This window comes from Cucurbita pepo, chromosome 7, assembly GCF_057944985.1.
Source record: "Cucurbita pepo subsp. pepo isolate OVF chromosome 7, ASM5794498v1, whole genome shotgun sequence".
NCBI classification, from domain to species: domain Eukaryota; kingdom Viridiplantae; phylum Streptophyta; class Magnoliopsida; order Cucurbitales; family Cucurbitaceae; genus Cucurbita; species Cucurbita pepo.
The window spans coordinates 2875908-2900977 of NC_141804.1; the positions used below are offsets into that span (position 1 = coordinate 2875908).

General features: G+C 36.7%; 7 protein-coding genes, 1 long non-coding RNA gene and 8 other non-coding genes across 22 annotated transcripts; 6 read left to right on the forward strand and 10 right to left on the reverse strand.

Annotated features, from left to right (window-relative positions):
- The first annotated feature begins 43 nt into the window (after positions 1-43).
- Positions 44-194, forward strand: LOC111799373 (U4 spliceosomal RNA). The gene has a single exon (XR_002815842.2). It is a non-coding gene; the product is annotated as a U4 spliceosomal RNA (small nuclear RNA).
- A 1047-nt stretch (positions 195-1241) lies between these two features.
- Positions 1242-3383, forward strand: LOC111798815 (succinate dehydrogenase subunit 5, mitochondrial). Its single transcript, XM_023682150.2, has 4 exons — positions 1242-1486; positions 2172-2476; positions 2826-3011; positions 3145-3383. The coding sequence occupies exons 1-4, from the start codon at positions 1309-1311 to the stop codon at positions 3199-3201; spliced, it is 726 nt and encodes a 241-aa protein (XP_023537918.2). The 5' UTR covers positions 1242-1308; the 3' UTR covers positions 3202-3383.
- A 188-nt stretch (positions 3384-3571) lies between these two features.
- Positions 3572-4375, reverse strand: LOC147791602 (uncharacterized). The gene is made up of 2 exons (XM_087125772.1): positions 4211-4375; positions 3572-4128 (listed from the first exon to the last, which is right to left on the reverse strand). Exons 1-2 carry the CDS (start codon positions 4373-4375, stop codon positions 3670-3672), a joined length of 624 nt encoding a protein of 207 aa, XP_086981898.1. The 3' UTR covers positions 3572-3669.
- On the forward strand, positions 3936-5694 carry LOC147791603 (uncharacterized). Of its 2 annotated transcripts, none has more exons than XR_015421765.1 (2): positions 3936-4071; positions 4687-5694. It is a non-coding gene; the product is annotated as an uncharacterized LOC147791603 (long non-coding RNA). The 2 variants fall into 2 exon arrangements; XR_015421764.1 differs by having other exon boundaries at positions 4731-5694.
- A 1004-nt stretch (positions 5695-6698) lies between these two features.
- LOC111798663 (uncharacterized) lies at positions 6699-8567 on the reverse strand. Of its 2 annotated transcripts, none has more exons than XM_087125095.1 (2): positions 8413-8567; positions 6699-7302 (listed from the first exon to the last, which is right to left on the reverse strand). In XM_087125095.1, exon 2 carries the CDS (start codon positions 7274-7276, stop codon positions 6734-6736), a length of 543 nt encoding a protein of 180 aa, XP_086981221.1. In that variant the 5' UTR covers positions 7277-7302; positions 8413-8567; the 3' UTR covers positions 6699-6733. The 2 variants fall into 2 exon arrangements, with proteins under 2 accessions (XP_086981221.1, XP_086981220.1); XM_087125094.1 differs by having other exon boundaries at positions 6699-7294; positions 8413-8524.
- A 1328-nt stretch (positions 8568-9895) lies between these two features.
- LOC111798662 (uncharacterized) lies at positions 9896-14192 on the reverse strand. Of its 4 annotated transcripts, none has more exons than XM_087125755.1 (8): positions 13921-14192; positions 13680-13757; positions 13347-13435; positions 13100-13235; positions 10891-10989; positions 10629-10751; positions 10252-10514; positions 9896-10164 (listed from the first exon to the last, which is right to left on the reverse strand). In XM_087125755.1, the coding sequence occupies exons 2-8, from the start codon at positions 13711-13713 to the stop codon at positions 10054-10056; spliced, it is 855 nt and encodes a 284-aa protein (XP_086981881.1). In that variant the 5' UTR covers positions 13714-13757; positions 13921-14192; the 3' UTR covers positions 9896-10053. The 4 variants fall into 4 exon arrangements, with proteins under 4 accessions (XP_086981881.1, XP_086981880.1, XP_086981879.1 ...); XM_087125754.1 differs by having other exon boundaries at positions 13680-13771; XM_087125753.1 differs by having other exon boundaries at positions 13551-13757; positions 13921-14191.
- A 488-nt stretch (positions 14193-14680) lies between these two features.
- ORC2 (origin recognition complex second largest subunit 2) lies at positions 14681-17043 on the forward strand. The gene is made up of 6 exons (XM_087125271.1): positions 14681-14885; positions 14962-15068; positions 15251-15383; positions 15462-15756; positions 16164-16391; positions 16723-17043. The coding sequence occupies exons 1-6, from the start codon at positions 14757-14759 to the stop codon at positions 16917-16919; spliced, it is 1089 nt and encodes a 362-aa protein (XP_086981397.1). The 5' UTR covers positions 14681-14756; the 3' UTR covers positions 16920-17043.
- Positions 17044-17430: 387 nt separating this feature from the next.
- Positions 17431-17503, reverse strand: TRNAK-UUU (transfer RNA lysine (anticodon UUU)). Its single transcript has one exon. It is a non-coding gene; the product is annotated as a tRNA-Lys (tRNA).
- Positions 17504-17616: 113 nt separating this feature from the next.
- On the reverse strand, positions 17617-17689 carry TRNAK-UUU (transfer RNA lysine (anticodon UUU)). The gene has a single exon. It is a non-coding gene; the product is annotated as a tRNA-Lys (tRNA).
- A 117-nt stretch (positions 17690-17806) lies between these two features.
- TRNAK-UUU (transfer RNA lysine (anticodon UUU)) lies at positions 17807-17879 on the reverse strand. The gene has a single exon. It is a non-coding gene; the product is annotated as a tRNA-Lys (tRNA).
- A 130-nt stretch (positions 17880-18009) lies between these two features.
- On the reverse strand, positions 18010-18082 carry TRNAK-UUU (transfer RNA lysine (anticodon UUU)). The gene has a single exon. It is a non-coding gene; the product is annotated as a tRNA-Lys (tRNA).
- Positions 18083-18200: 118 nt separating this feature from the next.
- On the reverse strand, positions 18201-18273 carry TRNAK-UUU (transfer RNA lysine (anticodon UUU)). Its single transcript has one exon. It is a non-coding gene; the product is annotated as a tRNA-Lys (tRNA).
- A 125-nt stretch (positions 18274-18398) lies between these two features.
- Positions 18399-18471, reverse strand: TRNAK-UUU (transfer RNA lysine (anticodon UUU)). Its single transcript has one exon. It is a non-coding gene; the product is annotated as a tRNA-Lys (tRNA).
- A 64-nt stretch (positions 18472-18535) lies between these two features.
- Positions 18536-18608, reverse strand: TRNAK-UUU (transfer RNA lysine (anticodon UUU)). The gene has a single exon. It is a non-coding gene; the product is annotated as a tRNA-Lys (tRNA).
- A 113-nt stretch (positions 18609-18721) lies between these two features.
- On the forward strand, positions 18722-21308 carry LOC111798939 (B3 domain-containing protein At5g42700). Its single transcript, XM_023682294.2, has 7 exons — positions 18722-18946; positions 19045-19140; positions 19271-19302; positions 19405-19567; positions 19875-20081; positions 20443-20524; positions 20977-21308. The coding sequence occupies exons 1-6, from the start codon at positions 18806-18808 to the stop codon at positions 20497-20499; spliced, it is 696 nt and encodes a 231-aa protein (XP_023538062.2). The 5' UTR covers positions 18722-18805; the 3' UTR covers positions 20500-20524; positions 20977-21308.
- Positions 21309-23025: 1717 nt separating this feature from the next.
- Positions 23026-25020, forward strand: LOC111799024 (B3 domain-containing protein At5g42700). Of its 2 annotated transcripts, XM_087125165.1 has the most exons (7): positions 23026-23229; positions 23329-23424; positions 23561-23592; positions 23699-23861; positions 23979-24185; positions 24787-24870; positions 24989-25020. In XM_087125165.1, the coding sequence occupies exons 1-6, from the start codon at positions 23095-23097 to the stop codon at positions 24841-24843; spliced, it is 690 nt and encodes a 229-aa protein (XP_086981291.1). In that variant the 5' UTR covers positions 23026-23094; the 3' UTR covers positions 24844-24870; positions 24989-25020. The 2 variants fall into 2 exon arrangements, with proteins under 2 accessions (XP_086981291.1, XP_086981290.1); XM_087125164.1 differs by lacking the exon at positions 24989-25020 and having other exon boundaries at positions 24787-24972.
- Positions 25021-25070: the final 50 nt, after the last annotated feature.

The following is a 25070-nucleotide window of genomic DNA, read 5'->3' on the forward strand; positions in this document are numbered from 1 at the left end:
GCAATCGGGCTATAAAATGGAAGCGAAGTGTTGGGCAATAACCATCTTTGCGCTTGGGGCAATGACGCAGCTAGTGAGGTTCTAACCGAGGCGCGTCAATTGCTGGTTGAAAACTATTTCCAAACCCCCTCTTAGGCCTGGGTTTGGCTCGGGCCTTCGAGAATTTCTGGAAGGGCTCCCTTCGGGGTAAAGCCCTACAATTCTCAGTTCAAAATTTTCATTAAAATGCAATCTATATTATTTGAATTTAAACATTTAATAAAATATAAGTAAATTATATTATTTTACTGAATTATTTTTAATATTCGATTACCTACCTTACATTGTCTCTAACCTAAAAATAAGTCTTAGACCAATTTTTTTTAGTTCTTTTTCTTTTACCATATTTTAAAAGAAATGACCTTAAGAGAGGGGAGAGGTTGAATTGTGGGTTGCAATTGATGATTACATGCGCATCGAAGGCTTCAGCCAGAGGCAAAGGAGGCATATACGCTCACTAGACCGGAAGATTATTCCACTTCAACCAAGCTCCCTTTTTTGTCACCTACCGAGCTTTTTTGTCTGCAATCACACATGAGTACCTCGCTTTCTAAAAAAAAGCGGCTGCTAATTGGCACTAATGCCCTGAAATTAGAATACATGACCTTCGATTCAGAGAGGAAATGCGCATTTGTCTTATTTTGAGTCTCTCCATCTCGATCTCTACTAATTGGATAGCTTTATGAGAGAAAGGAGGAAAAGGTTGGTACAACTAGTAGCTAAAGGCTTGTTCCCGCTCAACGCCCTTCCATGCTTCACGGGTGATTTTTTTTATATCATCCGACCTTCCCCTGTCTACTTTTGTTCTTTTTAAAGTCAGAAAATGACTTAGACTATCCGATCTAACCTTCTTCTTTCATTCAATAAAATATATATTTTTTTTTTGTCAAGATAGGAGGATGATATAATATCTTAATTCCCCCGTAATCTGCACCAAGAACATGTTGTTCAATACATTTTATCTATTATTTATTTAGGATATTAATTAAAATTAAAATTCTATTAAAGAAAAAAAAAAAGAATATATCACATTTTATAAATGAATTTAAAAAAACTTATCGAAAATGTGAGGATTGGGCCATGGGCCTAATGGCCCAACAATAAAAACAAATGAAGTAGAAGTTGAGAGTGACAGGTGTCGATGTATAGTCTGTAATTACATATTTACCCTTCTTGTTTTTTTCTTCCCCATCATTTCGATTCATTCCATCACCCTCCACCCTCCGAAGTTGGCTTTCAATTTTGCAGTCCGAGGAAAAAGCGAAAGCGATGGAGAAAATGGTTGTTCTCAGATCACTATTGCGTTCTGTCCGCGCCGGATCTTACAGCATCGCCGGAGTCCGACACCGGAGTTTACTGCAAAGTCACTACCAGGCCGCTAGGAATTTCTCCAATCTATCGTCGCCTCGTTCTTCTTTCTCAGATTCTCCGCAGAGAGTTTCTTATGGTAATCCTTTTAATTTGTTGTAATTGTAATTTTTTTTTTTTTGTTTTTTTATAGATTCAAATGTCTCTAGATTGATTTTGCACGGAAGTGTGGGGTTTCTGACCAAGTTATTCACTATTCTTTATTTAACTTATTTAAGGATTATTGATGTACGTGTGGATAGTTCTTCCTTCATCGAGTGTACATGCAGATGTATTTCTTTCAATTCAAAGTTTTGTTTGCTGTATTTGTACAGTAAATAGCTATATTCTTTGCTGTATTAATATTTATCATGAAGTCGACTGTGCGAGAAGCCTTCACAGTCTGCAATTTGTAGATAATTTTGTTGTGAAATATAAAATTTAAGCAATGCCTTTGTAAGAATTGCAAGAAAATCAATCTCGTATTGGAGAGAAAGGAATATCAAGTGGAGTTTTAGAAGTCATTTGCCTTTCCAAAACTGAATATCATTCCTGATAGCAAACATATAGTTTGATTAATTCGTAAAAGATAAGATCCATGGGAGAAGGTAAAAATTTCAACATGTTCTGTGCAGCAATTGTGCATTGTACAAATTTTACTGCCCCAACCTGCCACGATTATCTAGAGTGACTGAACAATCTACATAGACTCTTCAATTCTTTTTTCAGTATTATAATGTGTGATAAGATATCATATTCATGTTTCATCTGGTAAATTTCTGCAGATTGTGGCTATCTATCTGGCGCAGGGCACGCTAGATTTTTTAGTGTTGATGTAGCTCATATGCCTACAATTGAAGATTCCAAGCTTCGGAATGCTTTCAAGGATTTGATGGCCGCAAGTTGGGATGACCTTCCTGAGCCTGTTGTCTATGATGTGAAGGCAGCATTATCTGGAAGCACCAACGACGAGGCCGGAAAGGAAATTGTGGAAAATGTTTTCCGAGCAGCTGAAGCAGCCGAGGAGTTTGGTGGTATACTTACAAGCTTGAAAATGAAAATTGATGATAGCATTGGTCTTAGCGGCGAGGTATTGGAAATTATAGAATTATCAAATTAAAACCCCATTTGAAACCATTTAGCTTTTTAAAATCAAACTTATAGACACTACTTCCACCTATTAGTTTTTTTGTTTTGTTATCTATTTTCTAAAAATTTAAGTTTTGCAAACTTAAAAGTAGTTTTTAAGAAGTATTTTGGAAATTGACTCAAAATTATATGTTTATTTTAAAATTGTGAAAACTATAAGAAAGAATTTGGGAGGAAACAAACATAAATTTTTAAAACAGAAACTAAAAACGAAATGGTTATTGAATGAGGCCTAAGTTATTTTCTTCTCCCATTTTATATCGAGTAAAAACTTCTGAGTCCATCTGCAGGATGTTAAGCCTTTGTCCGATGAGCTTAAGAATGCACTACAGACGGTTCATGATCGCTATACTGCCTACTTGGATGCATTTGGTCCCGAGGAAAACTATCTGAAAAAGAAAGTGGAAACAGAGTTGGGAACAAAGATGATTCACTTGAAAATGAGATGCAGTGGCCTTGGATCTGAGTGGGGAAAGGTATGCAAATTCCGATATGTAATCTGGCAAAGAGCATAAATTTCATCACATCGTTGCACGCTTTTGTTCTTTTAATAAATGAAATTGATCATTTGGTTGTGTTTACCATGTCTTCTTTTTTGTTTTATGACAGGTTTCTGTGCTGGGAACCTCTGGTCTATCAGGGTCATATATCGAGCAAAGAGCATAAATTTGGCACCTTTGAAAGTTTGGCTGTAATTGCAAGCTTCCGTTAGTTTGAGTGTATGTTCTTCAATGTTTTATTGTCCATCTTCTCTCAAAACCAATTAACCGTGGAGTTAATGGCAATTGAATAAGATCTCACCTTGAGGAATGAGTAAACAGAATTTAACATCCTCATTTGTTTACCAATTATTCGGTTTCTTCTACGAGTTTATATCGTCAGTTTCTAAATTTTTGCATTTCTGAGTTTTATATCCTTCTGTGTGATCTGTGGAGGAGTCGACCTTAACTCCGATTATTGCTACAGTAACTGCGTGATTGTTATTAATAGCTTAAGTGTTAAAGCATATGTTTATGAAGTAAAGAAGAGGTGAAAATTGGATATAATCAGACCACTAGCTTGGAGGAGGTCTGTTGGACTCTTCACTCCCAACATTGCCTCTACAAAAATGAAACTTAGCACAGGATTTGGACATCAATATGTCTTTACAACTTTGGTGCCTTTATTCCATTTACTCCATGACCAAGATTCAGATGGCGACTTGGGCAGAGGAGGAAGGAACAGTGCCTTCCTGCAAAGACCGAACGGCCATCCTTCACAATGACAAAGTTCCTGCAAGGCAGTGTGCCTCTTGATATCTTCGTCTACAAAATCAAGACCATTTAAGCTCGAACCTCGGGAAAAGTTGGCCTCCACAGAAAAGAATGCTTCCTTGGTTGCAGCACTTGAACAACATGTGAGAAAACTCTGAACTGAGTAGAACTCATCTCCTGTATTATCTTCATTTCTAGACTCACCCATTTTCTCAATCTCCATTGATGTTATATACAATTCTTTGGTTGCAGGTGAGAAAACCCAGGAAAAGCTGTCCGACAGGTTAGTCTTTCGTCTCAACTTTTCCATTGCTCGACTTCTGATTTCTGATACAATTTCCTGAGAAGAAGATAAAAAAACTTAAGAGAAACAGATTTCATATAAGATGAAAGAGAAAACAAAAGAATGAACTGGTGAGTACTTCCTCTTCATCGTCGAAATCACTCGTAGGATATTTGTCCTCTGCGTTTGAATTCGGTAGCTGTCTGCTAAAAGTATGGCAGTTGCAAAATGCATCCTTCAAAGCAGCTGCTAGAAAGGATTTCTTAGAAGGATTTGGTGGGTCTTCTTGATAAAAGACCCCCATATTTGAGAGGCTGGATTTGTTAGTTCCTTTACGAGCTAGTGACATATATAGAGAAGTAATTGCACCTTACTGCCGCTCCACTTTAGGGATCAAAATGGCTCCATTTCTTACAGTGCCTTCTCAGCTTATTGAAATTAACGCTTTCTAATCCTTAGGTGTAAAGATAAAGTAAGTAGGAACACATGACACTCCAACTAATGATGTTGAACTGCACTAGAGATTCTAGCTGAAAGCTCACACTGCATTCTCTTTACATTACTTTGAATATTAATTGGCCATGCTATATGCTAATCTAACACCTACTTTTCAAGGCATTTGGACTCTCACTTAATGCTCAAGATTTCGGTGATTTCAGACATTTAACCAACCAATATCTCCTACTTTTGACAACTTTGTCGAGATCGGCCAGTTCCACTGTTCGAGCTCATGGGAGAGAAGAGTACGAAACCAAATCAACCGATCTTTAAAAGTCGGGTCTCAATCTGGTATGCTGTTTACGTATAAAGTTTTCTCCTTTTAAATGAGTTGATCGGTCTGCTTCTTTTTTAACTGTTCTTATTCAGTACTACTGGGTATAAGTAGATAAAGTGGCTTGATTTTCTTTTTCCTTTAATCAAACCTGATGTTGAACCAAAGTATCGATTCAAAGAGAACTTAGAAATTGATATCAAAACTGGCTTTTGGAAAATCTAGAACAGCAAATCTATAACTCGTAAGGGTCTGAAATAGTTTGCATGCATCTCGGTTGTTGTTACGAGACAATCCATCATACTTTGCTATATTTGTCGTAAGGAAACTCGAAAATGCTATATTTGTTGTAAGGGAACTCGTAAGATATTAAATTCTAGAAAAGTGACGGGATAGGACATGGTGGTGGTGGGTGGTGCGCATTAAATGAGACTCGTCTCGTTAGGCTGTTCGTTTGAACTGTACGTAATTATAACCAGGCTCTCCCAAGACTCGTGACTAGGAAGTGCATATTGGATGCTCTGTTGGAGCAGCTATATGTTTATTGATGGCGAATTTGGAGTTGTTCTCCATCATGCTTGTTACGTGAGGCAAAGCATCTTCATACGGCTATGCTTAAAGTCCAAGATGATATTGCTCAAAATTTATTCCTACAAGATGTGATGGAGATGGAGACACCTTATCTTAAAGTAAGTTGAGAATAATATTATTAGGTAATTCTTGACTTAAAAAATTACTTTTCTTTTCACTTTTAGTTGTTACAAAAGAATAACCTTTGCTTCGGTTAATTGTGTTAGAATTTTTAGATAAATGATGACTTGTCCATTCTAGTTTGTTGCTATATGCTTGTATTGTCGTATTGTCGTTTTTATTAAGTTTATTGTCGTTTTTATTTTGTTAACTGTGGTCTTCTATTATCTTATCAATTCTTTTTGGTTAAATTACAATTATCACTATAAAGTTCGGAGAAAATTAGAACTGAGTCTCTGTGATTATAAAAATTAGAAGGTTTGATAAAATCTCGCCAAAAGTCTCTATAATTCGATACAACTCTCATAAATAGTCCATTTAGAATTTTCGATTTGGAAATATAAACTTTAGTCTGATCAAATTTGTAAATAATTTTTTTTAAAGTATAAAAGGTGAGGTGTCACAGTAATAACATAAGGGCTAAAGTTTGAAAAAACCTCTGCCCAAAAAGCTATGAAAGGTCTTCTGTTGGCAATGATCATTATAAGACGATAATTATGCAAGAATTTTGTATGGGATAGAACAATGCGACCACATGATACTGAAAACTATGATACGAACCCGAACCCTTAATTTCGAAGTTTGTCTAATTGTATACCATTTAAAGGTATACAAGGGTGCTTATTGAAAATGAGTGACTAGTGTAAGTGGAGAGAAAAGTATAATGTACAACCGAGAAGAGGATGATGCATCATCTAAAACACCAAGAAGAATAGTCTTGACAATGCAAAATTTAGTGCAATAAGACATCAGATAGACGCTTTACATTGGCTCGTGACTCATTGCCATTTTGATGCGTATGAGTTTCAGAACAAATATGAATGTATATAACGGGAGACATGGGGTGGCTCTCCATCGTGGCGCATGTATGTGTCATGACATGGGCGAGCGTTGCAAGATAATTGTGTAGAAATTTTTTCATCAATGGGCGAGCGTGAACTAATCTAAATAGGGCTATATCCAGAACGAGTCCAACATGTGATGTTCGACTTCACTCAACAAAGTTCCACTTATGAAAACCCATGCAAACTCCACCAACAGCACTAAATATTCATAAACTCTCTCTCAAACATCACAATCATTCAAGAAAGAAATCCCATGGAGCTTAAAACAAAGCAATATGATTTCAATCATTCAAACTCAACAATCAATTGAAGCACACGAATCCGAATCGATTAACAAACGAACCTTCAAAGAACACGAACCACACGGCAAAACAATAGATGCAGGCAACGCATCGAACGTCCTTAAGGAAACCTTACTCCCAATCCTCAACATTGGATATCCCATTTCCTCCAACTCCCCAGAATCAATAAAGAAGTAATCACCACAGCGACACTGATAAAAGAGTTCTACAACCTCACCTTTATCTTCCACAGCCATATCTTCTAAGCCTATGCTCTCTGCACCCATTGCGTCCCCTTTGGCAGCTTGGAGCTCTCTGTCATAAGCTGCACGAGACATCGAGCTGCCGAGGACTTCCCAAGCCTTCTGCACCTTGAAGTATCGTTCTCCCACAACGTCGTCTGGATGAGATTTCTGGCACATAGCTTGTAACTTATCAGGGTGGAAATTAAGGAGGGCAGACCGGTAGCTAGCTCGAATTTCGTCATGGCTAGCATCTTCTCTCAAAGACAGTACATCATAATAAGTTTCACCAATGGAGCCACTGCTTGAACTCATTTGCAATGGCTTCAATTTCTGAACACCTTGAGATATGTGCAATGGAAATTATAAGCATAATGACAACAAACTTCATGGAATAGATAATATCAAATTCCTAAAATATAACTACCATTTTGAATAACAGTGTGGAAACCTCTCCTTATCATACGCGTCCTAAGAACTTTGAGGGAAAGCCCGAAAGGGAAAGCTCAAAGAGACAATATCTGCTAGTGGTGGGTTTGGGCGGTTACAAATGGTATCAGAGCCAAACACTAATTTGGGGGATGGACATGAGGTGGTGTGCTAGGAAGGATGCTGGGCCTCGAAGGGGGGTGGATTGGGAAGTCCCACATCGATTGGAGAAGGGAATGCGTGCCTGAAAGATGTTGGGTCCCGAATGGGTGGTGGATTGGGATATCCTACATCGGTTGGGGAGGAGAACGACTTTATAAGAGTGTAGAAATCTCTCCCTAGCAGACATGTTCTAAAAACCAAACCTTGAAGGGAAGCTTGAAAGGGAAAGACCAAAGAGGACAATATCTACTAGCCGTAAGCTTGGGCTATTACACACAGTTATCCTATCACTATTTAGTTTTAAATTTAGCTTCGAACTCAAATGTTTTACGAAGAAAGACAAATCTATGATCCATAAAAGGTAAGAAATCAAAATGGTTATCAAATCCGCATAAATACCATTAAGGTACTGTTAGGAAGTTTTCTTTTAGTTTTTTTTCTTTTCTCAGAGATAATTTGTTCTCAAAGATTAAAGGGCTGCCAACGATTTCAAATACACAATAACTTCAATATTTACAAACTAAAGGATGGTAGCGTAGCTCTATTAAACAGTTCATAAAAGCAAACCACTAAATCCAGAATTGTTAAAATTTATACTCGCATACACTTGCTGGACATTCCACTCGATCTTCTCTCTTCAATAACTTCAATATTTACAAACTAAAGAATCATGAAGCTTAGGTTTCTATAGTTTTTGGCTAAACAAATAACGAAACCAATAATCTTGATTGTAAGAATGTTAATGATTAGGCAAAATCGATTTTGAATCGAACCGATCTTCCGATTCGTTTGAGCTTGCAGACGTTCGTCAGTGGTAAGAAATGAAACTTGAAAGACAAATATGGGGGGAGAGAAAGTACCTGAGACCGACGAAAGGTAGAAGATCGGTGGAGAAGGAATGCGGCAACGGCGCTAAGCGCGACGGAACGGGGAGCAGGCGTGACGATGGAACGCATAAGGCAGAGGGATTGTTTTATTATTTTATTTTATTATTCGGAAGGTGGGCCGCTGAAGATGGGCTTGGTTATCCCTTCATTATTATTATTCCAAATATCATAATTTAGGGATTTCACAAAATTCTATATCCCCGATCTGAACAAACTCTTTACTATCGTATGATATTGTTCACTTTGAGCATTCCTTAAATTAACCGACGTGGAACTATATTATTCACTTTGAGTATTCCGTGAGACTTTCATCCAACACCTCCCCTTAATCGAGGCTCGACTCCTTTTTAGTCTTAGTCATTGTTTTGACTATAACTTCGAAACTCACAATACTTTGTTCGACATTTGAGAATTCTATTGACATGACTAAGTTTAGGGCATGGCTCTGATACCATATTACAAGAAAACGACTCTCTACAATGGTATGGACATGACTAAGTTTAGAGCATGACTCTGATACCATGTTAAATAAACACGACTCTCCACAATAGTATGATATTGTCCACTTTGAGCATAAGCTCTCGTGGCTTTACTTTGAGCTTTCCCAAAAGACCTTACACTTTACTTTGAGCATAAGCTCTCGTGGCTTTACTTTGAGCTTTCTCAAAAGACCTTACGCTTTACTTTGAGCTTTCCCAAAAGACCTTACGCTTTACTTTGAGCTTTCCCAAAAGACCTTACACCAATGGAGATAATATTTTTTTATTATAAATCCACGATCATTCCCTAAATTAACCGACATGAGACTTTCATGCAACAAAAATGAATCAATTCAACTCGAATTAATTGTTAATTAAAAAAATTGCTTACAATATCTCCTATATTTTATTTAATTTTATAATTATTTATTCTTTTGCAACTCAAAAAATAAAATTTTAAAATATATATTGACTTTCAATTGCAAATCTTTATTAGATGTTTGAAAGTAAATAAATATTCGTTTTACGAACTAATGTACTTTTATGGACTCCAACCAACTCAACCCAAACTTTTTGTGGATGAGTTGGACTAGTTGGAATCATGGTTTAATAATGGTTAGTTGAGTTGATAAAATTTACAACTTTCCACCCTTCATTTAGGTCTAAAAAATATCTCAACCCAAAATTTTTGGTCGCTATACCGATATTAAACCTAAACAAATGCATATGCCATTATCAGAAACATCAACGTTGATTAGTGGTGGTGCTTTTCCAAACATTTGGAGCCTCATAATATACCCTAAATACATTGGAGAGTAATGCTCAGAGCTCAAATAAATCAATTCCAAAAGTTATTAGTAAAAAGATAGCCTTTCTTTTTCATGTTACCTCTATCGCCTCTCGGCCCTCGACTTGTCGATATGAAGTGGTGGCACGAAGATTGCCAGAACCCGTGTTACATGAAAGTAAGCCAGATATGAATCAAACAGAACATTCAATCAACTGCTATAGTCCCCTAAACAGCCCTCAAAATTTTCATTCATACAACTCTATGGACAATGATACTCAAATGTAAGAAAGACAAGGGAAGTCACAATCATTTTAGTGGAAGTTTCTTGCCTGATTTGTCGTACAATTAAACGCTAATAACACCAGAGACCCAAGGGACGATCAGCGGGGCGGTCGGGTGTGAGTTTCTGTAAGATTGTGGATAGTAGGTCTTGAAATTCAGTTTGGGAGTTTCAGCCTGCATTTGAATTTGAAGATTTGAAAAGTTAGATTCAAGTGAGCCTACAAAAGAGATTTACTATCACAAAAACAGTTTGGAGCTTACATATTTCAGCCAGCACTCCATATATTTATGCTCATAGATATCAGGAGAGTGGCATCCAGTCTCAGATGGACAGTAAACCCAGATGTTGCATTTTCTTCCACCTGGTTGCGCTCGTTTCACATGATCCAAGCAAGCCTGACAGCAATCTGCTGCACTTTGTTTATGATGTGTTAGGCCCCATCTTACAGCCGCACCACCGTAATCTGTATGGAGCTCGGCGTTACATTCAGGTGGAAGTGGTCTGCCAGGTAAAACTTCACCATCTGCATAAAGATGGGGAATGAACATCTTAGTGAAATATAAACTGAGATTTTAGCTAGACGAAATTAATAAATACGGTGCACAAAATGTCGCTCTAAGGAGTCGCAAAAATTTACCGAATTCATCTGCGTCTTCAGGCTTATCATCATGCTCCCTGTTGAAGATCTCCGCTGGTATCCACACACCAATTTCTTCAGCCAGCACTGCCCAATCAGTCTCCAAGGCTTTTACTAGAATCCCTACCAGAATAGGAAAAAAGTTTATCGGCATCGGTCCAACGAGGTTATCAGGCGCCTTTCACAGGTCTGCATCTCAGGTATGACTTTCTAGCACAATATTACAAAAAACAAAAGCTACACTGTTACAGAACTTCCATACCAGCATCTTCAGAAGAAAGAGTTGAATTTTCAATAGTTTGTTCTGTGATTAACTTCCTTGCTTCTTCCAACTTTTCCTTTCTCCAGCTTTCTACTGCTTCTGGTCATTTAAGTGGAAGATTATAACAAGAATATCTTGCAGAATATTAAATCTCTTGAACTTAGAAAGATCTACAGAAAATTTGACAAGATAGCAGATTATTCATGAAGCATAAATTGCACACTTCAGTCACCTTTAAACTTTAGTTGCAGTAATGAATATGTGTAAGCAAATTATAGAATATCCAACACATTTTTGATGCTATGAAGACAGCCAGAGGCATGCATAGAAATATCCAAAGGAAACCTTAATTTTTCTTTTGAAAGGAAACACTCAAATATATTAGTGAAGGAAAATCCAGTTCTCCTCTTTGAATCATTAACCAATTGCAGCATTAGGTTAAAAGGTCAGAAAAGAATGTGGTTCGCTAAAAGATTTGCTTCTTTTCAGAATACTCCTTAGTTTGCAGTTTTTGTAGGAGGCTTCTTCAAACTGTTCAGCCAACAGTTTCCACAGCTTGGAAATTTAAAGGTTTTCATTAATCAATTATTATATGGTCACCGTTTTAGAGAGGAGCATGATCTTATGGATAACTGATCCTAGGAGCTATTTCTAAGGAAATCGGGTTGAAAAGGAACAGTCGCATTTTCAATAGAAGGGAGGTTTCTCCTCATGAGTATCGAGACCTCGTTTCTCCAGTTCCTTTTTCTCACTTCAGTCTTTCCCAATTTGTTTTAAAGTTATTCTATAACTATGATTGAGAGGTTATTTTAACAAGTAAACTTTTCACTTCAGTCTTCCTGTGGATGCATATACTTTTGTTTCTTTTCAAGGAATGCAAAGATTTTAACTTATCTACAAATGATGCACACTAAAAAATATTTGACCAAAAGAAACCTGCATGAACATAGCACGTACATACTTTTCTTCACAAAAAGATGCAAAAGCAATAGAGTTGAGAAAATAAAATTTTCTTGGAGGTAGTAAAGAATTGAAATGGAATAGAGCAAAATCATGCCATTAGTAATCTAATCTGAATGAAGTTGGTTGAATACAATATCTAATAGCACTTCAGTTTGACTAGCGTGTTCGTATAGACACTTGGACACTTGTTGGACACACACACATCAGACACTTGAAAGCACAAGAGATACGTGTTAAAAAAACACTAGTTATACAAATCCAAAATAGGCCCAACATTTGTTATATTGATCACTTGTTAAGTATACTAAACAGATACAAAATAATCTAGGACAAAAATAATAAATTTTGAGAGTTAAATATACCAAACTCATTTTTTAGAGCATATAAATGCATTAACTTATCAACGTCAAATTTTCTTCTGGTATAAAAATGATATGTATTTTAAAAAAGGAATATTTTAATAAACATGTCCTTGCCATGCTCACTTCCTAGATTTTTACAAGATGACATAGACCACGTCTGTGTGGTGTTGCATCCGTGTCTTGTATCTATATTCATACTTCTTAAATCTATAGTGTTCTAGTGAAGTATTAGTGTTGAGAAAAAAGAAAAAAAAGGTAGAGCAGGTTGACATATATGAAACCAAGGTACAAACTAACTTCCAAAATTATGACCATATTATGTGGCAGTTTACATGTTATGTCAAGCAGCAACAACATCATTGTGACCACAACGAATCTAATACATTCAATTCAACAAGTAACTAGTGTCAGATCAATGGTAACTCTACACCAAATTCAATTGGAAATGAACTCTAGCCAACTAATTTGCAACATAACTATAGAAAATAATCTTACAGTTTTAGATATCAAGACGCAGTTATCTAAAAATAAATAAATTCCGTCTCTCTAAAGTGATGCAGCTGACTATAGTCTCTTTGGATTCGACTCGAGTCACACTAGTGCCATACAGTCTAGTCATGAAAAATGATAACCATGGTATTCAGGCAAAACCCAAGCCAAAATAACAATACTTTCTAACTTAAATTTGATCAGAATATTGATATCAAACTTCTTTTGTGAAAAATGAACAAATAAGAAAACGTGTTAGTCTATGATCGATCGAATCTAAGAGAAAGGTTAACCAATCAAATGCTTGAAGTAATTGCTATCCAATATCTTTGCCCTCTAAGCAGTGAGAATTCTAGGCGATAGATATTGCAAGGAAATTATCAGACAGTGCTGACCTCTCTGCTGAGTACTGTTGGAGCTAGTATTTGAGCTTCTCAATTTCATAAGAATTTCCTCAGTTATCTTCTGTTTCAATGGTTGAGGCAATTCATTCACCGTTTCTTCTTGGGAGAATTCTTTAAGCTCCTTAACCTTTACACCAAAAGAATGATATTCACCAAACAAATATAAGTTCTCCAAGAACAGATCTATCTCACGGTAAATTGAACAAACAAAGTTCCTCAAATCATGTTGGAGTCTTACAAATTTAATGAGCTCTACCGGCTTAGAGGCCCGACGAATCCGAATAAACTGTTCCATTTTCCTAATCTGATCCGGAGTGTACTTAACAACTAGCTCAGAATAAAGAAAATAGACAGAATAAATACAATGTTAAACATTGCTCAATAATCTTCAACACGAATCAACAACAGAAAAAATGAAAAGGAAACTAGCTCAAACACTAACCACTTCGAGAATCATTATCCGTATAGAGGTAGAGAGAAGCATATAGAGATCGAAGAACATAGAGAGCAACGATAATGTTGATAGAGCAAATGATGAGAGTGGTTTTCTTGTACGAAAACGCCAATTTACCTCTTCCTTGATAACCCCACTCTACCTTCGCCATATCTCTTCTTCTTCACCTTCATCCCACCACTATATCTCCTCTCTCTAATTATCAACACCTCGCACCAGAAACAGAAGACAAAATGGAAGCAAAATTTCAAGCAGATCGATCCGATGGATCTTCACACCAAATCCATAAATTTCTTTTCCAGCAAACAGTAACGAGCAAAATCGTTTGCTCTGACAATTACACTTAAACACAACTAACCAATACAATTATCGAAATCCGGTCAAGATTTTCCGCGCTATTGTCCGCTGTATCGCCGTCCGCAGGCGATTTCAACAACGCAATTAGAAGGTAAGTCCGGCAGTGGAGCTAACACCCGCCGGAAGGTTTGTAAGATATCAACAAATTTCAGTCCGCCGTCTGTCGCCGACGATCCGCCAAACCTGCGCCGAGCATCAAACCTTCGCCTTTTGTGAATAGTTAACCGATCCTGCACAGTTTCCTTTTTGGGCATAAAAATTAAAAACAGAGATTAATTAAATTATATAATTCGCTTTTTTTAGACCTCATTGAAAATGCTTATCTACTCAGCCTTTCCCTTCAGCTTATTACCGAAACTACCCTTTTTATCCACACTGTAATTTTTTTTTTTATTTAAGGTCAAAAAAAGAAAATTACAGCAATATAAAAGCACTTAGACAGAGAGGGTAAAAAAAAAATGTCAGGTAAAAAAAAATGTCAGGTAAAAAAAAATGTCACTGCAAAAGATAAATAAAAAAAGTGAGCTGATAAGAATATTTTTGCTTTTATAATTTAAAACTATTTAAAAATGATTTATTGAAAAGGGTATATAGGTAAATTCAAATATATATATATATATATTATTAAATTGTAAAATAATTTAAATATAATCGTATTTATTCATAAATTTACAATTGGTTTAATCTGGCTCGTGTGTAATTGGGCCGCCAGGTAAACGGGTGCGGCCCAATTGTTGAAGGCTAAAAATGGCGGGAAAAGAAACGGAGCTTTCTCTAGGGTTCGCTCCATTGCAGCCATTTTCCCTCACATTCGTGGGGTAACTGTTCATTGTCATCATGGAGATCGATGATTTGGACGACGAAGAGTTGGCATTTTCCAGGAATTATTTTCTGGCGAAGGAATTGGGCGGCTCGAAGAAGAAATCTTCGCGGAAACTCGCCGACATTGACGTCGTCGACGAACAGGTACCGGTGTTTTAGTTCTTCAAATTGAAATTACTTTGATTTGTCGGAAAATGATTTGTAAGAACTTAATGTTCAGGAATTAAGGGCGGCGGCGGCGAAAATTGAGCCTAAGCATGAGAAAGAAATTGCGGCTCTGATAGCTAGCTACAAAAGTTTGTACTCCAAGTGGGAGTTTGAGCTCAGGTATGCCATTTTCACGGTAGTTGAACTGTGCTATTGTTCGTTAGGAGCTCCTTGGCTGTAATTTGCGGAATTACTTTAGGATTTTACGAACTAAAATCCGATGAACTTGCTATTGATAGGCTTTTCATTTCCTTTAAGGTTGTTCGTTCTATACCTCTAGTAAAATCGCGTTTGTGATGCAGATGCGGTTTTGGACTTCTAATGTATGGATTTGGTTCGAAGAAGGCCTTGATTGAGGATTTTGCTTCGACAGCATTGACGGATTATTCTGTTATAGTTATCAATGGCTATCTTCAATCAGTCAATATTAAACAGGTATAGTTTAGCCAATGGATGCTCACATATCAAATCGTTTTTATGTGTTCTTAAAGTCTTGCAATTCTTTTTGTGTAGGTTATAGTAGCCATAGCTGAAGTACTGTCGGATCAGTTGAAATCCCGAGTTAGAAATGCATCAGGTAGCACATCTAAAGTTCATCAGCCATTTACCTCGCGATCCATGGACGATCTGTTTTCATTTTTGAATGGATCAAATGAGGAAGACAAGGATTGTTTTGTTTGCGTTGTGATACACAACATTGATGGGGCTGGGTTAAGAGATTCTGAAACTCAGGAGTATCTTGCCCGAGTTGCTGCTTGTTCCCATGTTCGAATTATTGCCTCCATTGACCACGTCAATGCACCACTTTGTAAGTATAATGCTTCTTCTTTTCATCAATATTTAATATGAATTATGGGTTTCAAACATCACACCAATGCCTTTAATTCTTCGTATTGCTAGCTGTGGAAGTAGAATTTTGTTACATGGGAATGAGAAATAACCTAAAAAAGTCTATGATATATGGATTATGGATATAAGGTTGAGTGTCTTATCTCGATAACACTATTAATACGATTTATTTCGTAATAATTACAAATGATTTGATCCAAATCATTTATATGAAAAAAAGTAGATGAATAGTTCTTTTAGTTTTAGTGCTGATATCGGGACTTGAGTAATGGGGATGGGGACAAGAAAGATGTTGTATTAACCATTACAAATTGCACTATTTCATTGATCTATATCTCACTAAATCATGAATTCTGGGTTTTCCAGTGTGGGACAAGAAGATGGTTCACACACAATTCAACTGGTTATGGTATCATGTTCCAACATTTGCCTCTTACAAGGTTGAAGGAATGTTCTTCCCTTTGATTCTTGCACATGGTGGCACGGCTCAAAGTGCGAAAACTGCTACAATAGTTTTACAGAGTTTGACGCCCAATGCTCAAAGTGTTTTCAAAGTTCTTATAGAACATCAGCTATCTCATCCCGATGAAGAAGGTAATCTCATCATTTGTTTATTATATGAATAGCCTATATAGTCAATCTAAGCATAGCTCAGCTTGTTAAGAGATATATTCTCGACTCAAATCTCTATACTCAACAACTTATATCATACCATTGCTCTGATACCATGTTAGATGAACACGACTTTCACAATAGTATGATATTGTCCACTTTGAGAATAAGCTCTCATGGCTTTGCATTAGGCTTCTCCAAAAGGCCTCATACTAATGGAGATAGTATTATTTGATTATAAACCCATGATCATTCCCTAAATTAGCCGAGGTGTGACTTTCATCCAACAGATGATATCATTTCCAAATTTCAGGTATGCCGATCAATAACTTGTACGCGATTAGTCGAGAGCGGTTTCTAGTGAGCAGCCAGGTAACACTGAACTCCCATTTGACTGAATTTAAAGACCACGAGTTGGTGAAAACTAGAAGGCATTCTGATGGTCAAGATTGCTTGTATATACCTCTTCCATCTGAAGCACTTGAAAAACTATTAATGGAGTTGGGATAACATCTTTGCATTCTTTCTGTATGCATAAACAAAATTTTGTGTTTGTGTGTGTAATTGTTGATAAGTGTTGCACTGTCATTGTTTACAGATATTGGATTAATCACTAATTAACTTTTAATTCTAATGGAAATTTCCTAATTTTTCGGGGGGAAAACTGGTTTTACCCCTCGATTAATTTTAATTATCAACTTCTAATTTATTAAATTATGCCTCAAAGTTAGATAATTATATAACTAAACTTTTTTTAAGTGAGTTTTAACAATGTTATTCAATAGTATTAATCAAAGTTGAATTAAATTTTGATACTATTGAGTTAATGAGATTTTCAAATAAATTTTTATTACAAATTGCAACAATAATATTTATATTTATACAATATTTAATAATTAATTATCATTTTCATTTCTCTTTAATAGTTCACGCTCACGCAGTCCACGTGTCCACACAGAACCGTAAATAGGGTAGGGCCCATTTAAGAGCATTAATAAAAACAATGGATTTAATTAAAGAGCGCCGTCTGTGGGAATCGAACCCACGACCACGTGGTTAAAAGCCACGCGCTCTACCGGCTGAGCTAAGACGGCTGCACATTTTCATTTCTCGTTTACATTTCACCCTCACACGGTCCACACCGAACCGCAAATAGGGTGGGGCCCATTTAAGAGCATTAATAAAAACAATGGTTTATATCACAAAACGGCGTCTGTGGGAATCGAACCCACGACCACGTGGTTAAAAGCCACGCGCTCTACTGGCTGAGCTAAGACGGCTGCTCATTTTCATTTTTCGTTTACATTACACCCTCACAAGTCCACGTGTCCATACAGAACCGCAAATAGGGGGCCCATCTAAGGCATTAATAAAAACAATAGTTTATCACAACCAAACGCCGTCTGTGGGAATCGAACCCACGACCACGTGGTTAAAAGCCACGCGCTCTACCGGCTGAGCTAAGACGGCTACACAGATTTAATTCTCAATAATATTTCACCCTCACGCCGTCCACGTGTCCACACAGAACCGCAACTAAGGTAGCGTTCATTATTTGAGAATTAATAAAAACAATGGATTATCACTATCACTATAAAAACGCCGTCTGTGGGAATCGAACCCACGACCACGTGGTTAAAAGCCACGCGCTCTACCAGCTGAGCTAAGACGGCTACACACATACAATTCTCAATAATATTTCACCCTCACGCCGTCCACGTGTCCACACAGAACCGCAACTAGGGTAAGGCTCTTTCTATGAGCATTAATAAAAACAATGGATTATCAAAACGCCGTCTGTGGGAATCGAACCCACGACCACGTGGTTAAAAGCCACGCGCTCTACCAGCTGAGCTAAGACGGCTACACAGATTTAATTCTCAATAATTTTTCACCCTCACGCCGTCCACGTGTCCACACAGAAACGCAACTAAGGTAGCGTTCATTATTTGAGAATTAATAAAAAACAATGGATTATCACTATCAAAACGCCGTCTGTGGGAATCGAACCCACGACCACGTGGTTAAAAGCCACGCGCTCTACCAGCTGAGCTAAGACGGCTACACGAACTCAATTTTCAATAGTATTTCATCCTCATGCAGATAAAAACAATGGATTATCAAAACGCCGTCTGTGGGAATCGAACCCACGACCACGTGGTTAAAAGCCACGCGCTCTACCGGCTGAGCTAAGACGGCTACACAAATATTATTTTATTAATTTTTTAAAAATCATTTAGCATTTTCAAAATATTGGGAACTTTAACGGTCGACTGCGAATCAATTTTCCGTACGAAATCGAAATTTCCCTCAAAACGTACCGAAGCTCGTGATTTCTGCTACTCATCTGTTCTTTGTTTCCATTTCACACAGAGACCAAACCCTAAGAGGAGACCATGGGAATCGCTAATCTCTCATACGAGGAATGTCGTCGTAAGAGAGTCGAAGAAAACAAGAAGAGAATGGATGCCCTAAATCTGCCCTTGCTTTCTCAAGCTCTCATCGATTCTTCTCCTTCCAAATCCAAATCCTCCCCTGTAATTTCATTTCGTTTTTTCTTTTTCCTTCTCAATCTTCTGTTGCTCTGTGTTTTTCCATGGAATATTGAGCTTATTTTGCGGCTTAATCGATCCAGAGTAAACAGGCCAAGCATCGTGACATGAAGAAACAACTGGTGGTAGTGAGGAGATCCAGTCGTGTAGCAAAACAACCAGGGCCTGTTTACGCTGAAGTAAGTCTTCCGTATTATGCTAAACCTAACTGGATGATGAACTAGGGTTTTATTGCTGCTTTTTAACGGATTGGATATTCTTGCCTTTTTCTCTCGTTTTGTTTTCATTTCTTTTCAATTAATCTGGCAGGTTCTTGTCAATCGCGTGGCGATTCCTAAAAGGTATCTCTGCTGAAAAGGAAATAGAAACAAAGATTAAAGACTCTCCATACAGTTGAATCGTTCAGTACTGTTACTCGTTTTCTTTTTTTTGGAATTATGTAGATTCTCCAGCGCAAGAGATTATCCAGACCATTTTTTTGCTTCGGATGAAGCAAGAAAAAATGCGTTTGAAAGAGCTGAGCGATTACAATCTGTATTGGAGCCAAATTATCCCAACTTTATAAAGTCAATGGTTCGGTCTCATGTTAGCGGTTGTTTCTGGCTGGTAAGCTAAGTAGAATTATCCATTGAGCGTATGATCTTCTAACCCTATTTCCTCTCTGTCTGTCAAACTTGTTGAGCTGGATGTTAGAAATCACGACTTTCCACAGTAGTAATCATATTAGCATAAGCTTTCATGACTTTGGAAACCAAAATGTCTCATACCCATGGAGATGTGTTCCTTACTTATAAACCCATGATCAACTCCTTAATTAACGGAAGTAGGACTTCTCTCCCAACAGTTCTCAACATTGGATGTGGTATTAGTCAATTAGAAACTATTTAATAGGAAAAAATACTTGTAAACGCAGGGGCTTCCTTCTCATTTCTGCAAGGAGCACCTACCAACCAATGATGGAGTAATGACTTTAATAGATGAAGGTGGCGATGAGTATCCAATAATATATTTGGCGCGAAAGACAGGGTTTAGTGGAGGATGGAAGGGTTTTTCAGTTGCTCATAAATTGGCAGATGGGGATGCTGTGATTTTTCAACTCATTAAACCTACAACCTGCAAGGTGATTGTTCAAAGTTCTTCAACGTTTGTGTTGTCTGCATAAGTTTTCAGAAACAAGCACAATATATTGGTGTCTGTGTATGCATTTTTTTGTGCACTATCACTCTTCAGTTCTCATTCTAGTTTACCTTACTCACCCTTTCTCATAAGTAGTTTCCATGGTTTGCTAAATAGTTTTAAATCATAAGGATAAGATTCTAATTTTCTTGAAATTATAGGACCATACTCTTTCAAATATATAGGGATTATGTATGTTTCTTGCATAACTGTTCTTAACACAGTACATCTTGGTGTAGTCCACATATCTAGTCTTTGACTGAACAGACCTCAATTACTTAATTTTTTTTCTGTTCTTCTTTCAGGTGTACATCTTTCGAGTTGGTGACTCGAAAGAAGATAGCGATTCTAACAGTAGCTAAGTGATACTTACCTATCCTAAGTCAGGTAATCTTAAAACGAAATTACTGAACTAAATCTTAATGCTGAGTTCCCAAGCACTAATAAACTTATTTCTTTTTCACTTCGAAATTGCTGCGAATTTCTCGAAGTTTTTCTTTCTATTATTACTACTATTCTTTGGCTGGTGCAACAAATAACTGGAATTCATGTTGATGTTAATGAGATGCATCCCTAGGATTTGTTGGTTCTGTCTTTGCTCATAGTTTACATTGAACCCACATGATTAATGACTTTTAAGAGTGGTGCTTTTAAGTGAAGCAATTTTCTTAAAAAGACACTTTGAAAAGATATCATTTTTAAACGTTCATATTGTGAATACTTGTGAAGATACTTCTAATTGGTTAAGAAGCTCTTTTCATCTTCCACTGGTTGACCGATTCATATATCTTGTAAGATCACAGTCTCCTCCTCTAAGGTTATTTTCGTGTTCATTTCAGGAGATAATGGGAAGGAAGTGCACATAATGCAGAAGTCAGGCTTGGTTTTGGAGTAAAAAGCAATCTCTCTGTCTTGTACAATCTTGTGTCTGCTGATGAATGGGGTTTGTCTATCAAGTCTCCCTTTGCCCTAACATATCTTCATTTCTTCTTCTCCTTATTAAATTAAACCCCTTGCTCTTTGTTTTCACTTAGACTTCTGTCTTTAGCTGATAGATTCTGCAGATTTTGAACGGGAGAGCCTCGGGGTTTGTAGTGGTATGAATCCTTGTGTAATCTATAATGTATAGTATACTAGAGTTTTTAAAACCAAGTCTCTGATTTAAGTAACATTTTCATTATGTTCCTTTCTAAAGAATGCTAAACTATACATGCTTCTCTGGTGAGATCCCACCTCGGTTGGAGAGGAGAACGAATCATTCTTTGTAAGAGTGTAAAAACATCTTCCTAACAAATGCGTTATAAAAACCTTGAGGGGAAGTCTGAAAGGAAAAACGAAAAAAGAATAATATATGCTAGGGGTGAGCTTGAGCGGTTATAAATGGTATTAGAGGCAAACACTGAATGGTATGCCAACGAAGACGCTGAGTCCTGAAGGGAGGTAGACACTTATCGGTGTGCCAGCGAGGATGCTGAGTCCCGAAGGGAGGTGGACACTGACCGGTGTGCCAGCGAGGATGCTGAGCCTTGAATGGGGCTGGATTGTGAGATCCCACGTCGATTGGAGAGAGGAACGAGTGTCAGCGAAAACGCTGGACCCTGAAGAGGGGTGGATTGTGATATCTCACATCGATTAGAAATGGGTACCAATCACACATTTGAACTCCTCGTGCCTTCCATGACTGGTCTATACAGGTAAGGAAGGGGAAGTGGGTTCCTTGTCTCAGCCCTTGGAAAGGAATTATGGGTCTTGTCGGCTCTCCTTTCAAAACAATTGAGAGATTAGTAATATACCCAGTGCTACACTCCCAAAATCACTCTTTCCAAGTTAATGAAAAAAAAATAAATAAATAAATAAATAAAAAAATAAAAAACCTCCTTTTTTATTTAAAATTTTGATCATTGAAAAAATAAGAGAAATTAATAAAGCTTTAATTGAGTAATGAAAGAAGATAATTATGAGTCATACTTTGAATATAAGAAGAATATGATTAAGAGTAGAAAGAACATTTTAATTTTTTTTTTTTTTTTTTTTAAGGTTAAGATTGTTAGACGAACACTTTTTTCTCTTTGAATTCTTTGTTCGACATTCGAGGATTTACCAATCTATTGGCACGATTAAGTTTAGGGCATGGCTCTGAAACCATGTTAGACGAACACAATTCTCCACAATGGTATGATATTGTCCACTCTAAGCCTAAGCTCTCATGGCTTTGTTTTGGGCTTCCCCAAAAGGCGAACAGAGAGTGTATTCTTTGTTTATATAGATTGGCCAATGTAGGACTTTCATCATCCAACAAAGATTATTATTGTTGGTGATTGTGTTCATATACATTTAAATTTTTTTTTTAAGGATATTAACCAAACTTTTGAAATTTTAAAAGTAGGTTTTTAATTTTTTTAAAAAAATTTAGAGTATTAATGACAGAGGTATTTTTTAAATATTTTTAAAGATATTAATGAAATTTATTTTATTATTATTTTTTTTAATGTAAAAGATATTTTTTGAAATAAAATAATAGTGAAATTGAAGTTTTAAGCATATTATTAAAAAATTTAAAAATTAAAAGATATTTTTAGAGGGAGAAAATGTTCAGTAATTTTTTTTTTTTTTATTAATTTAGCTTAAATTAAAACTTTTAACCCTGTTTTCCAAATTAATGGGGAGTTGACCACACAAACATAATTCAATTAATTTAAAACATATATCTCAAATAAAATGTTAAATATTTAAATTTTCGCTAAAAAAAAGAAATAAAAACAAAATATAGAAAAAATAAAATGATATTTTAACCAAAAAAAAAAAAAAAAAAATTAATTAATTAATTAATGAATAATATAATAGTGGGAAGTTAACGGTCGACTCGTTTGAATAAATTTCTCCCTGTTTCCATTTCACACAGAAACCAAACCCTAAGAAGCGAAGAAGAAGAAGAAGAAGAAGAAGAAGAAGAGACCATGGGGATCGCTAATCTCTCATACGAGGAATGCCGCCATAAGAGACTCGAAGAAAACAAGAAGCGGATGGAAGCCCTAAATCTGCCTTTGCTTTCTCAAGCTCTCCTCCATTCTTCCCCTTCCAAATCCTCGCCTGTAATTCCATTTCGTATTTCAATATCTCCTATTACTTACGCTAACTTTGTCAATGAATTTTTGTATTCAGCTTATTTTGCTACTTTACCGATTTCACAGAGTAAGCTCGCCAAGCCTCGCGTCACGCAGAAACAACTCGTAGTGGTGAGGAGATCCAGCCGCATAGCGAAACAATCCGCCCCCGTTTACGCCGAAGTAAGTCATTCTTGCCTTATTTTGCTTGCATTTGGATGATGAACTCAAAGTTCATTACTGCTTGCATTGGAGAGAGATTTTAGTCCTCGAAGAAACCTCTTCTTCATTGGTTCTGTTTCCTTTTCTTTTTTGACAGGTTGTTGTAAATCGTGTGGTGATTCCTAGAAGGTATCTATATGCTAGAAATGAATTAAAAAACAATTAGGATAAATGACTTTCCGTATGGTTGAATCATGTAGTATTGTTACCGATGTTCATTGTTTGGGGATTATAGGATCTCCAATGCTAGAGATCTTTCAAATCGAGTTTATTCTTCGGATGAAGCAAGAAAAAATGCCTTTGTAAGAGCTGAGCGATTACAATCTGGATTAGAGACGAATTATCCCAACTTTATAAGGTCGATGCTTCCATCTCATGTTAGTGGTGGATTCTGGCTGGTAAGCTATTTGTTAAGCATATACGATCTTCTTCTGTCCCTTTCTGTTAAGCTTGATGAACTGGATGTGTGATATACTTTTATATGATATTTAATCAAAAAGTGGTTGTAAACGCAGGGCCTTCCTTCTCATTTCTGCAAGAATCACCTTCCAAATCGCGATGGAATTGTGACATTAATAGATGAAGATGGAGATGAGTATCCAACTGTATATTTAGCACGAAAAACAGGACTCAGTGGCGGATGGAAGGGTTTTTCAGTTGCTCATAAATTGGCTGATGGGGATGCTGTGATTTTTCAATTCATTAAACCTACAACGTGCAAGGTGATTGTTTTCCCTTCGAGTTAGTATGTATTTTTCTGAAAACTGTTTAAATGAAATGGATCATCGTGGGAGCAAAATAAGTCATACCAAGTCTTGAAGAAAACTCATCCGATCCTAGTATGTTTTGCTTTAAGAAAACTTTGCTTGATTCTTTGGAAATTCTCAACTCCAAGTCACAAATGATCAAAAAATTCGTAATCACTGGTTTGATCCACATGTTTATTACTATGGTGACATGTAACCGCCCAAGTCCACCATTAGCATATATTGTCCCCGCTTTAGCTTTTCTCTTATGGGTTTTCCCTCAAAATTTTAAAACGCGCATGTGAAGGAGAGGTTTCCACGCCCTTATAAGAAAGGTTTCGTTCTCTCTACAACCGATGTGGGATCTTACAATCCTTGGTTAGAGAGGAGAACGAAACATTCTGGGTGTGTAAATCTCTCCCTAACAGACACGTTTTAAAACCTTTAGATAAAGCCCAGAAAGAAAAGCCCAAAACAGATAATATCTGATAGCGATGGATTTGGGCGATTACAAAAAAAAACAAGTTTCATTTTTCCCCTACAAATTCATAGATTTGTCCTATTACTTCTGTTTCAGGTGTACATCTTTAGAGCGAATAGTTCCAGAAAAGATAGAGATACTAACAGTAGCTAAATGACCGACAGTTTCATCCCAACTCAGGTAATCTCTAAACAAAATCCCTTGCTAATACAGGATACCCATTTGAGTTCCCAATCAAAAACTAGAATTCTTTTCTCCCTATGTATTGCTGCAATTTGCTTGAACTTTTTGAACCCAGGAAGAGCCAGCCTCCCTCTGTATTTGGGTTGGTTCCTGTTCTTTTACTCATGTTTAAAACCACAATCTCCTGCTGGTTATTA